Source organism: Mesocricetus auratus, unplaced genomic scaffold (genome assembly GCF_017639785.1).
Source record: "Mesocricetus auratus isolate SY011 unplaced genomic scaffold, BCM_Maur_2.0 Super-Scaffold_100008, whole genome shotgun sequence".
NCBI lineage: Eukaryota > Metazoa > Chordata > Mammalia > Rodentia > Cricetidae > Mesocricetus > Mesocricetus auratus.
The window spans coordinates 14,563,003-14,578,760 of record NW_024429192.1 but is presented as its reverse complement, the minus strand read 5'-3'; the positions used below and the strand labels follow the sequence as shown (position 1 = coordinate 14,578,760).

At 36.3% G+C, this 15,758-nt stretch overlaps 1 protein-coding gene across 2 annotated transcripts in view; it reads left to right on the top strand.

The window, feature by feature from the left end:
* Ncam2 (neural cell adhesion molecule 2) overlaps positions 1–15,758 on the top strand; it is a 390,993-nt gene that overhangs the window by 266,173 nt on the left and 109,062 nt on the right. For both annotated transcript variants that reach the window (XM_005068205.3, XM_005068206.4), the window contains exon 8: positions 186–331. In XM_005068205.3, coding sequence (XP_005068262.2) covers positions 186–331 — 146 coding nt within the window. The remainder of the gene's footprint in view (positions 1–185; positions 332–15,758) is intronic.

Genomic DNA, 15,758 nt, shown 5'->3' with positions numbered 1-15,758 from the left:
TAGAATTGTTCCCCCTTCTTATTTGCAATTTCCTTGGTATTTTGAGAAGGCACGTCATAAACTGCTATGAAGTTACTTGTCTCATGTCATTCAAGTGTGTAGCTAAAAGTCCAAAAGTAATTTTCACTGTGAATAGTAACCATTTTGGTCCAATACCAATTGAATAATATGTACATTTTTTACAGTACAGCCTCATATATTACAACTTAAAAATGAGACGACTTCTGAGAATGGTCATGTCACACTCATCTGTGAAGCTGAAGGTGAGCCAATTCCAGAAATCACATGGAAAAGAGCAGTGGATGGCACCACATTTTCTGAAGGTGATAAGGTAATACTGCTGTTTCTAGAGTAAATGATGCATAGGTATACAATTCACTAACTTATATAAATCAAATAAATGTCCTGCTTTATTAAACCTACCATAAAGTCATTTTAAAAATGAATATAGAAGAGAAAATTAAATCAATTACTATCATCCTCAATGCATTTTAATAGATTATGAAGTCCAAGGTTATTAATAGTACACTTAATGACTTTCATGGAGTTTTGGTAAACATTGAATCACCAAATAAGTGATTTACTTCAAACTTCTCTGTATAAATGAATTCATTAAAAACTGTGACTCTCATTTAGATTTTACTGTTCAAAAATGTCTTTGTGCACAAGCTTTTGATTTTTTGGGGGAGGGGTTTACAGACAGGGTTTCTCTGTATTGTTTTTGAGGCTGTCCCGGAACTTACTCTGTAGACCAGGCTGGTATTGAACTGACAGAGATCTGCCTGCCTCTGCCTCCCGAGTGCTGGGATTAAAGGTGTGTACCACTGACACCCGGCTCAAGTTTTTGAATTTATAAGCTTGTGAATTAATCTCTAACAAAAAGATATCAGAACATGACAGTGAACTGAAGATATGCATAATGCAAATATTAACATGTATTGCACACAGCAAGTTTTTGTTATTGCCAATTTTCACCATCACTCATATTAAACTTTAAGTATACACCGGAAACAGCGAAAATAATGTAGAATCAGATAAACACCAGAGACACAGATAATGGCATTACTGGAATTAGCATTTAACAACTACAAAAATATTTTGGTAACATATGTACTGAATTGAATACACACAAAATTTGATATATGTATATATATATATATATATGTATATATATATATGTTTATGTTAAAATGTCTCAAAACACTTTGACTCACAAATATGACATTCGGGAAAATTAAGACTTATTTTGTGTAGAATACACTTCCTGTCCTTTCACCTGACCATACTATATTCAACATCATATTAAACTTATAATTTGAAAAGTTGCCAGCTTTCCCCATATCTCATTTGAAAGAATGTATCCACATATGTCCCACTTTTTCCTGTGTTCTCTAGATGATGTTCTTATAGTTGTAAATAACTCTTTATGAAGTAATTATGTACATGTACATTCAGTAGGTTTATTTTATATGTTCAATTAAATATAAAATCATGAAATGTGAATGGCCACAATTATCTTTTGTAAGCATTTACAATTTGCCTTCATATTTTCCTAGCTCAAAGAATATAGAGATAGGCATGGAATAGTTTGCAAGTCTAAAATGCAATCATGTCCATAAAATCACGGAAAGTGTAATCAGATCATTAAAACGGTAAGAAATTGCATCAGTGTAGCACATTTCTGTGAATGGTTCAAGTAATATACTTTCATACCATGATCCTTATTAGGTGTTTTGTTGTGTCAGTGCTCTGATTTCTTATTTTTTCTCTAGCTAAAAATTTGTTTTTTTCTTCATGTTATCTCATATCTCTTTGTTTGACATTCTTATATGGTCAAGTTGAACATGAAGTGTATATTATCTTGGTTATTTCATCAATAAAGTAGCATCAAGTAAACAGAAGCATCTGATATTTTTTCTAAAAGCTTGCCCCAAGCCATTTCAAACCTGCCACACAGAAATTTCTTCCACAGTAGCTGTGGGAAGAAATCTCTTATTTTTTATTTGATAAGCACTATCACTCTTGAAGAGAACCTTTCTTAAAGCTTAAGTTAGATTCAGCAAACAGTTATAAAAATGTATTCTTTCATACAAATTTATACAGTAGACAAAGAAGTTAAATTTATTTCTGTCATAACATTTCTCCAACAATATTTTAAGTTTTCTGACTGCTTTTTGGATATCAGTATGTCTCTTTTCTGAAACTATACCTACTCTCTTCAACCGAAAATACACAAATTGAATAACTGAAGGAAGGCAGACCATTCTTTTCAAATTCTAACTTGGCCACATATACAGAGTCAGCTTTATTAATAGCATTTGTATTGAATACTTCCATACAATTCATCATAATGTGTAATAAATTCCTATTTTAATAACAAAGTGAAAAGCACATTGCATGTCTCATGTCAATAATTTTTGTTGTACAGTTTATCTCATTACTCTTATATCAAGTGAATTTAGATTACTAGTAGTGTTTTTAAAATGTGACATCTTTACTGGTTAGATGGAGAATGTATTATTTTTGTTATGGAAATTGACATGACATTGAATTTCTAGGAAATATTATAGCAATTCTGATTCTGTATTCTCAATCATGAAGTTAATTCAATATTTCTTGTTCACAGTTAAGGAATGTTTAATATATTCGTTTGGAGACATATGAGTATGAGTTCAGGACACTCCTTGGAAATACACTTTAACTTCTTGGCTCTTTGTCAAGATTAAATTCAATAACTAATTCTTTCAATAGGAAATTATTATTGACAGTATTGTGTAAGACCATGTTTGCGGCCTGAAAATTGCAACACTAAGTAATCAGAATACCACAACCAAAGCAAGCAAGTTTTTGATAAAATGCCAAATCCATATTTGTATTTTAGGATGCATACTAATATGGTTTACAACAACATGAAAAGGTACTCATCCATGAAAATATAATAAAATATTATATCAACTAAAGTATTTCTTTTAATTTTTTTCTCGTTATTCCCCATTTTTATTTTTTTTTCTTGTTTTTTTACTTAAATTAAAAACAATCTTATTTCACATACCAATCCCAGTTCCTTCTTCCTCCCATCCTCTGATGCGCCCACAAACCCCCCATCCCATACTCCATCAACTCCCCAGGGTGAGGCCACCCTTGGGGGATCTGTCACAATATTAGGGGCAGGCCTAGGCACTCCTCCATGTACCTAGGCTGAGGCAGAATTCCTCCATAGTGAATGGGCTCCCAAAGTCCTTGCACTGGGGATAAATACTGCCAGAGGTGCCATTGACTGCCCTGGTTTCTCAATGGACACCCACATTCAGGGCACCTGCCTCATTCTTATGCTGGTTTTCCAGCTGCCAAACTGGTGTCTGTGTGCTCCCTTACTCAGGTCAGCCATTTCTGTGGGTTTCTCTGGCATGGTTTGACCCTAGAAGAAACCATACTGAATGAGGTAATCCAGACCCAGAAAGAAAAACATGGTATGCACGCACTCATAAGTGGATATTAGACATAGAGCAAAGGATAACCAGACTACAATTCACAACCTCAGAGAAGCTAGGAAGCAAGGAGGACTCAGAGAGAAACAGAAAGGGGAAAAGAGAAGAGATCTCCTGAGAAAATTGTCTTTATTTTTTAAAACATTTTCATTTTATATACTAACTCCAGTTCCCTCTCCTTCCTCTTCTTCTATCCCCCAACATGCCTTCTTCATATCCCCCATCCACACCTTTTTTAGGGAGTCAAAAAGTCTGGCATACCAAGTTGAGATAGGACCAACCCCTTCCCCTCTGTATCAAGACTGAAAAAGTTATCCTGCCATAGGTAATGTGCTCCAAAAAGCCAGTCCATACACCCAATATAGCATTGGTCCCACTGCCCAGGCTCCCTCCCAAAGATCAAGCCACACAACTGTCACCCACATTCCTAGATCAGTCCCATGCAGGTTCCCCAACTGCCAGTTAATAGTTCTTGAGCTCCCACTAGCTTTGGTCAGCTGTCTCTGTGGTTTTCCCCATTGTGATCTTGACCTCCACTTGCTCATATGATATCTCCTCCCTCTGGTGAACTGAATTCCAGGAGCTCAGTCCAGGGCTTGGCTGTAGATTACTGCTCTTGCTTCCATCAGTTGCTGGATGTAGGTTTTAAGATGACAATTTTGGTATTCACTAATCTGATTAAAGGGGAAGGCTGGTTCAGATAAACTCTCCAGTATTACTAGTAGTCTTATCTGGAGATTACTGGGAATTTCTTTAGGACCAGATTTCTCCCTAACCCCATAATGGATCCCTCTATCAAGATATCTCTTTCATTGCTCTCCCATTTTGTTTCTTCCATCAACATGGTTTTCTTGGTCCCTCATGTTCCCATCTGCCATCCCTTCCCTTCTTACCACCCCCACCATTTACTCAGGATATTGTAACTCTTTTCCCTTCCTGGGTCCCTTCATTTGTGACCCTTTAGGGTCCCTCATTTTACCTAGAAGTTATCAGAAAATGGAAAGAATTCCCCTCTCTTGGATAGGTAGGATCAACCTAGTAAAAATGGCAATCTTACTTAAAGCAATCTACAGATTCACTGCAATCCCTATCAAAATCCCAACACAATGTTCAAAAGAAAACTATTCAATTTCATATTGAAAAAAATCAGGATCGCCAATACAAGTCTCTACATTAAAAGAACTTCCAGATGCATCCCAATCCCTGACTTCAAGCTCTACTACAGAGCCATAACAGTAAAAGCAGTTGATATTAGCTGTGAATCAAAGGAATTGAATTGAAGACCCTGATATTAATCCACACACCTATGAACACCTGATTTTTGACAAAGAAGCCAAAATTGTACAATGGAAACCATCTTCAACAAATGGTGCTGGCATAACTGGAAGTCAACATATAGAAGAATGGAAATAATCCATATCTATCCACAGGCGTAAAACTCAAGTCCAAATGGGTCAAAAACCTCAACATGAATCCAGATGCACTGGACCTGATAGAAGAGGAAGTAGGAAGTAGCCTTGAATGCATGGACCTTCAATTGAAGAGCAATTCCTAAATATAACAACAGGAGCACAGGCACTGACAGCAACAATCAATAAATGGGACCTTCTGAAATTGAGAAGCTCCTGCAAGGCAAAGGATATGGTCAATATGATTAAACAGCAGCCTGTATAATGGAACAATATCTTCACCAATGTCACGATCTCCAAAGTATATAAGAACTCAAGATACTAGACACCAAAATACCAAAAAATCCAATTAAAACATGGGTACATATCTAAGTAGAGAATTCTCAACAAAGGGAACTCAAATGGCCAGAAGAAATTTAAAGAACTACTCAGCATCCTTAACCCATCAGGGAAACACAACCAAAACAACTCTGAGATAACATCTTATACCTATGAGAATGGCTAAGACCAAAAAACACTAATGACAGTTTATCCTGGAGAGGATATGGAGTAAACAGAACACTCCTCCACTGCTGGTGAGAGTACAAACCTGTACAGCCACTTTGGAAATCAGTATGGCAGTTTCTCAAAAAATTGGGGATCAGTCTGCCTTGAGACCCTGCAATACCACTCTGGGGGATATACCCAAAAATGTACAATAATATCGTAAGGACATTTGCTCAGCTATGTTCATATGAGTATTATTTGTGATAGCCAGAACCTGGAAACAACTTACATGCCTCTCAACCAAATAATGAATAAAGGAAATGTGGTAAATTTACACAGTGGAATATTACTCTGTGGAAAAAAAAACAAGGACAATTTGAAAGTTGCAGGCAAATGGATGGAACTAGAAAAGGCTATCCTGAGTGAGCTATCCAAGATTCATAAAGACAAACACCATATGTTCTCACTCATAAGTGCATATTATATGTAAAGGAGAGGATAAACAGGGTACAATCCATAACCACTTGTCTGTTTCATACTTATGGTATAAAACATAATTTGTTAATAGATATAAAGTAGTCCATGAATTATTGTTACATGTAACTGAATGAATTTTCACTGCACTCCAAAGTTAGTTGAAGGATCCAGAATGTTCTTGGTAACAAAAGTTTCAACATTCAGTTATGGGAAAATAACCACAAAGTTTCTTGAAGTGTATGAGAACATGGACTACGGGTACTGCGGTAACAGTGCTTGACTTGAACCTAAGTTTGATTCCCATAGCCCATGTAAAAGGTGCTGAGTGTTGTTGTCAGTGTCAGTAATTCCAGTATATTTATTTCACAATAGTACACTGGCAGGAAAAAGTGTCTTTCTTTGGGCTTGCTGGCCAGCTAGCCTTGCCTAGAAGATCAGTTGCAGGCCAGTGAAAATCCCTACCTTAAAAACTAAAGAAAAGTTGATGGTACCATAAGATATTACACAGGGTTGTTTTCTGGCTTACACACCTGTGTGTATACAAGTTCACACACAAACACACACACACACACACACACACACAAGCACAGTGGCACATATACATACACAAAAGAAAAAAGTATAAAAAATGCTCTAATTTGTATAATAGCCAGTAATGAATCACATTGCTTCTTGCTACCTGAGATAACAGAATTAAATAGTCCAAGATAGGTATTGAAAAGAGTTTCTTCTTGAGGAAACAAACAAAAACACTCCATGAAATGTGTTAATTGTCCAGTAAACTTGGTAATAATAACATTTTAGCAATCCCTTGTCACAAAGCATCACATTTTAGTTGTTCTTACTTCATAGGCAAGAATCTGTTTATAACTATGAATCTCTGTGTAACTTAGTCTGGGTTTCCTATTGCTGTAAAGAGACACCGAGGCCACAGTAAGTCTAATGAAGAAAACATTTAGTTGGGGTAGCTCCCTTACGTTTTTCAGAGGTTCAGTCCATTATCTTCATGGCAGGGAGCATGGTGGCATGCAGGCAGTCATGGTTCTGGCTCCATCTTGGCTTTCAGGCAACAGAAAGTCAACTGAGACACTGGGCACAGGGATACTAAAAGCCTACAGTGACACACTTCCTCCGGTAAGGCCATATCCACTATCTAACAAAACCACCCCCTATGAGACTATGGGGCCAATTATGTTCAAACTACTGCTTTCAGCTACTAGGCACCCATAAGCTTGTAACAATATCACAATGCAAAAATACATTTAGTTCTACTTAAAAAGTCCCTATAGTCTATCATTGTCCCAACCATGTTTCAAAATCCAAAATTCAAAGTCTCTTCTGAGATTAATGCTATCTCTTCACTGTAATCACCACTAGTAATCTAAATAAAAAGTACTTCCAACATATAATGACACAGATCATATTTTAACATTCCAAAACAAAGGAAAGGAAGAATAGTGAGGAGATACGGGACCAAAACCAACCCAAACACTGGCGGGAGAAACACCAAACTATCTTCATATTTGAGGGAAAAATGCTATTCAAATCCATTCCTTTCAGGTTTGCTCACTGCAATGCATATCTTTCTCTTAGGCTGGCTCCATTCCCTGTTGGCACCTCCCTAAGGCTCATGTCTTTAACATCATCAGTTCTCCAAGGCAATCTAGGCTACAACTCCACAGCTTCAAGCAATAGCCTCTCTACTAGGCTTCCATTCAGAGAAACCCCTGACACATGCGTGGCCACAGCAGCTTTCTTTAGACTCTATGCTCAGAGGCAAATTGTATAACTCATTTCTTCTGTCCTTAACTCTCAAGCCAGAGGAAGCATATGGCCAAAGCTGCCAACTTGGCTGCTTACTAGGGCTGGAACATGGACCCCTCTTTCAATGATATCTTCACCAGCTTTCTATCCTTTACTGCCCTAAGATGGGTGTCCTGAAACTTACTCTGTAGGTCAGGCTGGCCTCAAATTCATAGAGATGCCAGTCTGTGCCTTGTCATTACTGGGATTAAAGGAGTGCCCCAACACACCCACTATGGGAGATGTTATCAACCCAAACTCTTAGCTAAAAGAAAATAATAGCTTTTTTCTTGTGAGTTGCTTTGTCAGATAATTTGAACTAGCATCAGGAAAGGCAACTGATATACTTTATAAAAACAATCCTATGTTTTTTCTTAAATATAAATATTATGTTTTATTGATTTATTATTTATTTTTCATTTACTTAACATCCCGACTACTGTTTCCACTCTGTCTTCTCCTTCTGCCCTCCTGCCCTCCTGCCCAACTGCCTCCTGAGCCCTCTAACCTGCATCCACTTCTCCTGCATCTCCGTCTCCTTTCAGAAATGGCAGGCCTCCATGGTCATCAGCAAAGCACTGACATCAAGTTGAGGCAGGACCAACCTCTTCCTCCTGCATCAAGGCTGGCCAAGGCCACCCAGGAAAGAGAATGGATTCCCAAAAGCCTGATGAAGCACCAGGGACCGATCCTGATCCCACTGCTAGGAGCCCCACAAAAAGACCACGCTACATAAATGTCACACACAAGCAGAGAGTCTAGGTCTCATGCAGGCTTCCTGTCAGTCCAGAGTCTATGAGATCCCATGAGACACTCTCAGCTGTCTCTGTGGGTTCCCGTTAGCGACCTTGATCACCCTGGGCTCTATAATCCTTCTTCCCTCTATTCAACAGGATGTCTAGAGCTTGGTCCAGTGTTTAGATGGGAAGTGACCCTATCTTAAATATATTTTGCCTTAATATAATGCCAAAGATTAACTAGAACATATCAAAGATGTTTCAATTACCTGTCCATTCTGCCACTTCTTCTGAGGCTTATCTTTGCTAAGTAAATAATTTTTGAAATCAAAATAGGCACATAAGCACACAATGAATTCACAACTCATTGTGATTGTCATTTATTTAATTACAAATTTTATGAGACTGCATCAGAAAGTGAATTCCTTACTTTTTGTTGATAAAGATGAACAGCCAATTTCAAACATATTTTTATGTAAAAATGTACCAAATATGGTGCAAATTAAGATTGCCTCAAAAGTGTATGGCTAGTTCAGTTTTATGTTGGTTCCCCAACCAGGTCCCCTGAAGGTGGGTGTCAGTCAAGGGGCCTGGGATGTCTCTGGGGCCTCTGGCAGTGGAACCAATATTTATCCCTAGTACATGCATGGGCTTTGGGTGCTTTGGGAGCCTATTCTCTATGGAGGGATGCGCTACCAAGCCTAGAAAGAAGGGCCTAGGTCCTGCCCCAAATCATGTGACAGACTTTGATGATCCCTCAAGAAGGCCTCATTCCCTCTGGAGATTGGATGGGATTGTGGCCTTATAAAACTATAATATTTTCTAATATTATATTGAATTAAATTGGACAATTTTATTTATACATACAGTTTGATCATATTCAACCCATACTCCTATCCTAATTCTTCCCATGTACTCTTCATCTCTCAACTTATTTCCAAGTTATGTCATCGTTACAAGTTTTAATTACCCAAGAACAATAGTTTTGTTATATTATGAATGGTATTCTTACATATATATATATATATATATATATATATGGTGTTTTAGTGGAGTATAGTACTGCTCTGAAATAAAAATGTTTTATATTTTAAAACTATAATCAGAATATATTATGTGAAATAAATCTATTTTCAACATTAAGAATACAAGAAATGAACGTTATTACTCAGGCCTCATTTATTCAAATACAAAAGACTTTAGACAGGGTTTTGCTGTATTGTTTTGGAGGCTGTCCTGAAACTAACTCTGTAGAGCAGGCTAGCCTTGACCTCACAGAGATCTGCCTGCCTCTTCCTACTGAGTGCTGGGATTAAAGGCATGTGCCACCAACGCCCGGCTTTAGTAAATTTTTAATTCACATGAAAATCTCGGCTGAAAGCTCTTGCATTATTCTTTTTCTGTCTTGTCTCTTTGCTGTTTCATTCTTAAGCAAATACAAATATTCTTGATGCATTTCCTTCAAGATCAGTTTTTAAAAATGTAAGCCATAAAATGGTGGGAAAGTGACAGTAATTAATGTGACAAATATTTCATTTCTGACGTGCAGATGTTTGGATGCACTCAGCGGTCTGTTTAAGTAAAGATTCTCTAGAAAAACCAATCTTCATGCGCACACACACATACCTTTGCACACACACCTATGGTTTGTTAGATTGTCTTGCAGGCTGTGCATCAGCTAGATGACGAATGACTGTCTTCAATCTGAAAGGCTGAGAATCTTATCTTTGTTCAGTCCATAAGGCTCAATGTCACAGTTGCTCTTCAGTCCTTTTTAGAATCCTGAAGAAGTATGTTCTCATACCAGAAAAGTAATGCCTCAGGGGCAGGAGATGTACTTCCCTGTGTGTGTGATTGGGTTGCTCCTCCTAACTCAAGTGACAGAAAACAAAATCCTGAAAGGTATACTAAACTGCTTGGCTTTTAGTCAGTTGCATTCACACTGTACTGAGGACAGAGATTATATGTATTTTCTGCTTCATGGTGCAGTTTGGTAGAAATGATGGAAATAAACCTTGTTAAAATTATTTTTTGTTTGGTTTTTTGATGTTTCTCTGTAACTTTGGAGCCTGTTCTGGAATTCACTATGTAGACCAGGCTGGGATTCAAGGTGGGGGCCACCTCTCCACCACCTCCTGGCTGCATAGTAAAATTGTTATGCATTCTAATGAATATATAATTTGGAGATATGCACTATTCATGTTCAAATATGTCAATTTGAGTGTAGAATCAGATTTACGATGTCCACAGATACAACATTGGATGCTGTGTTCTATGTTCACTGCTCAGATCAAGGGGTTTAATTATGCATTATTTCATTTGGCAAATGTTACCTAGTATTATCAGAATATCTTATTTTATTTTGTTCCATGCTAAAAAAAAGTTGATTGTGTGCTTCTCTGCTTATCAAATAAAGAAAGACCAACAAAGTATAAGGATATATCAAGTTCCTTCACCTTTTTTATTCAAACAAAGATTTAAGACTTCCAGTCTTCTTTCTCTGGTTGATATGTAATTACCAAGATTGACCAGAGTCTCCACTGTTATGTGTTGCTATCATTTGAGGAGTTGCTGATTGCCTGCATCTTTCAAAAATTGTCCATTGCTATGGAAAAATACAATATGCAAGATGTAATTGTACATTTATATTTTTATGTAAAGATGAGAAGAGCATCTAGTATTTTCCATGCAATTCTAATTCTGGACAACAGAAATTTCTGTTTTGTTTTGGTTGACATTTTACTTCTTCTATTTGTGTATTTTATATGTGTCTTTATGCAAATCTAGGTTGTACATTCTGTGAGGCAGAAAGGGATATTACTAAGTTTGAAGTTACAGGCAGTGGCAGCACATTTTTTAAACCCAGTACTTGGGAGGCAGAGACAAGTGAATCTTGTGAGTTCAAGGCCAGCCTGGTCTACAAAACTAGTTCCAGGACAGAGAAACCTTGTCTCGAAAAAAAAAATAAAAGAAAAATAAAATAAAGGATTCAGGTTTTTTTTTTCTTGGTCTATTTGTTTTTAGGTTTCAGGTGTATTGAATTTTTTCTCTTTTTTGAAGTTTTTTTTTTCATTTTACATACTAAACCCAATTTCCCCTCCCTCCCCCATCCTGTCCTTTGTACCTCCCCCCTTCCCAACCCTGTTGTCCATTCCTCAGAGTGGGTAAAGCCTTCCTTGGGGAGTCAACAAGGTCTGACATACCAAGTTGAGGCAGGACCTAGCCCCTCCCCTGTATCAACACTGATCAAGGTATCCCACCAAAGGGAATGCACTCCAAAAAGGCACTTCATGAGTGCACAATAGGTTCTGGTCCCACTGCTAATCTCCCCCACAGATCAAGCCACATAACTGTCATCCTCATTCAGAGGTCCTAGTTTGATCCCATGCAAGTCCCCCATCTGTCAGTCTGGAGTCCATGAGCTCCCTCTAGCTTGGATCAGCTGTCTCTGTAGTTTTACTCATCATAATCTTGACCCCCACCTCCCTCTCTTCAACAGAACTCCAGGATCTCAGGCCAGTGCTTGGCTGTGGGTTACTGCTTCTGCTTCCATCATTTACTGGATGAAGTTTCTATGATGACAATTAGGGTAGTAACTAATCTGATTAAAGGGGAAGGTCCGTTCAGGTACCCTCTCCTCTATTGCTAGGCATCTCAGCTGGAGTTATCCTTGTGGATTCTTGGGAATTTCCCTAGCACCATATTTCTCCATAACCCCATAATGGCTCCCTCTGTCAAGATATCTCTTTCATTACTCTGCTCCTCCATCCCTTCCTCAACACGGTATTATTGATTCTTCATGTTCCCAACCCGATCCCCTCTCATCAACCCCTCCCAGTTTACCTAGGAGATCTTGACTATTTTCCCTTCCTGGAGCTAGCATGTGTGTCCCCCTTAGGCTCCCCCTCTTTACCTAGCTTCTCTGGGGTTGTGGGCTGTAGCCTGGTTGTCCTTTGCATTACATCTACTATCCATTTATGAGTGACTACAGACTGTGTTTGTCTTTCTGGGTCTAGTTTACTTCACTCGGGATGTTTTGTTTTTGTTTTTTTTTAAGTTCCATCTCTTTGAGCACACATTTCAAATTGTTATTTTAAAAAAATTGACTATACATATGAAAAATGAAGTCAAAGTTCAAAAAAAATAATTTTATATGAAACAAATTTTTATGACTATTTTAAACTCAAGATCACTCAAGAAATTAGTTTAATAACATATTTAAGACATAATAGTAAATATTCAAATATTTTGGATTTTCATGCGTATGTCTGAAGTAGATATTTTTCTTGCTTTCTGCGGTTGATAATATAAAAATCAAAGTTGAAAATATTACATAGACTTCTTAACAGCCACAATCAGGGGTTATATATAATGCTATGCTTAAATTCAGATAAGTTAATGTGCCTTCCATTGACTTTATCTAGCAAAACACAAGGTCATCAATGGCTAAAAGAAAAATCTTCACATTTGAAGAAATGTTGCATTAGGGCATCTTGAATCTTTGTTTCCCTTGCTATCCCGCTTTTCTAATAGTTTGAATCAATGTTAATATGAAATTATGTTTCTTGAAGGAGTCTCTACACCACAGTCAGTTACAAAGCTCCACACATAGGGACTTCTGTGAGCCTTTCTTGCTTGGGTCTAACTAAACACTCTTCTTCTAAGTCTACTAAATCTAATGCAAGATGAGGAAACAGTAGGGGGAACCAAGTGCGAAGATCCAATTACAAATTCTTATTATTTTGAAGAGATGAGATCAAAGTCTCCAAACATAACATAATGGCAAGTAGTTGAAAATGCTATATTCAGTTTTTTAATTGTGTACATGGACAGAATCTCACACTAGATCACATAGTGAGATTACTGCATATAATAAAATCATTGGGAAATGAGGAAATAAAAAAGCTGTATTTCATGTTAAGGTGGTCAGGGATGGCTTTTTGTCTTTACAATATAAAAATGTCCCATATATTTGAGAGCACTGTATTTCTTCTATCATGTATGCACATGCTGACACACACACACGCGCGCGCACACACACACACGCAACTTGAACATTCATGCATACCGTTAAGAGCATCAGTTTAACATAAAATGTTTAGATTTTATAGAAAATACAATTCTACATAGAATGGTGCCTGAAGTGTATTAAGTTATAAAACTCCTGGCTTCCTAAGTATGTTGTTGTTGGCATTCTATTTGATGTAATAGAGTATGTTGGACTTGATGAATGGACTCTATGACATAAGGTAAACTTTACCTTAAGGCCACCATGTATACAATCACTAGATTCTGTAACATTACCTTTATATTCGTAGAACATTTAAAGATATATGCTGATTAGATAAACACTAGAATTTAGTTAGTGATTTTTAATGATGATACATAGAATTGTATTTTTCAAATTCCCTTATGCCTCTTTAAGTTTCTGCTATAACTCAACCAGTAGAAAAGTAACATTACTTTGGTAAAGTCTTTTTATTATAAAAACAAGCCAAACTCTGACTGCAGAGAATTATGGTAAAGAGCACATGACCTACTCCTGATATGTGTAGCTTTTTATACCTGTATTTTTTCTTTGCAGAGGTAATGTGATTCTCTGAAGAAATTTTTTATTAGAGTGACATTTTTAGGATACACCTAATGCGTTTTTTCATGCTAGTGCTCTGAGAGCAATAATATAGGTCCCTGCTGGGCAATAGGCAGAACTGATACTTCTATTCCCCATCTGATGTAGGTGGTAGAATATAATTAGCTGTGCTGGAAATCTTCCTTGATGCCCCTGAGCTGGCTGAGAGGTGAGTTTTCAACCATTTACAACTTTCTGAACTCTTTTCCAGCCCATAGCTTGAATAAAGATTATAAGAAGTTCTAGTCATATGTAAAATGAGGCCTTTTCAAAGCAGTTTTTGAAAGAAGTTTAGGACATGATTTTAAAGAACCAAATGAAACATAGATTTTCAGTTTATGAGGGTTTTTTTGATAAAGCACCAGTTATGCAAGACAATAGACTAACAATTCCCAGTTTTGCAAGGATTATTTTGAGTTCAGTATTACATATGGGAAGTATCATTAAGCTTTTGTTGCAAAAATATCTTGTGTTTTGTATAAGTGCTAAAATTGCCTATAGGTAATTTAGTCAATGTATTCTTGTTCTTAGGAAGCAGTCTGATATACTTCTAAAATAATTTTCTAAAAATTAATTTAGCCACAATTTTAATTATAGAGGGTATCAGTGAATATTAACAAATAAACTAATTGAAAATGCTCCTGGAATGAAATGTAACTTTGAAATACACATGGGTTCATTAAATAAATTCAACCCAAAAGGTGTTAGTTTTAGTGAGTGTATATCTAATCTAGCAAGGTACATTAGTTGGCAATTCTGTTAAGTGTAGATTAGAAAGAAAAGTTAATTATTTGATATATAGACACAACATATATATTTATATATACATATATTTGTAATAATTTTGAGGAAATATGTCAATAAACTCTTATTGTCCAAGTTTGTGCCAAAAAGTAAGTTCATGAAGTCATATTGAACATGAAAGTTGATCAATGAAATTGATCACTTCCTCATTTTCATTACCCTTACACATTAATCTCACAATTCAATTATTTTGGGCCCATAGACTATCATACAATAATCTTAATATTTATAAGGCAAGATTTTCAATTAAAACTTATCACCTAAGTGTTATATAACCTGTGCTTATTTAGAAAACTAAACACTTTGCACAACAAACTTTTTCTTGTGTTTAATATACCACTGGAATATATCTCTTTGGGAGATATCATAGCTTTTGTTTCATAATCTGTAAAATGGCATGTTTATTTTTAAGCCTTTTTATCTTGGATTATAAATGGTTTTACAGACATATTTTATAGCATATCTACCTATTTTCTTCATATAATGGAGGGCCATGCTAGTCCTAAATTTGTAGATCTTTTCTAGGGGTAATTTCATCTATCTTATTCACTTTCTTTAGTCTATATTTTAAATTCCATTGACTGTTTAATTACCATTATTTGATATATACTACACAGTTTTTTATTCTTTATGAATCATAATCCATCATGGCTGTATTTAGCACTATACTTATTCTCAATTGATTATGCACAGCTAAACTTAGTCAGAGGAAAGCTCACAATTGTTTGGAATGCTGAGTTTAAAATTGTGACTCATCAAATGAAATGATTTAAATATTCATCTCTCATTTTCCTGGCATATTTTCCTTCTTTTGCTTTAAAATATAATTTATATATATATATCGCTCTAGAATACCTATTTATGGGATTTAATATCATATTTCAACATATCCAAACAACACACATTGAACATTAAAGGTAATTTT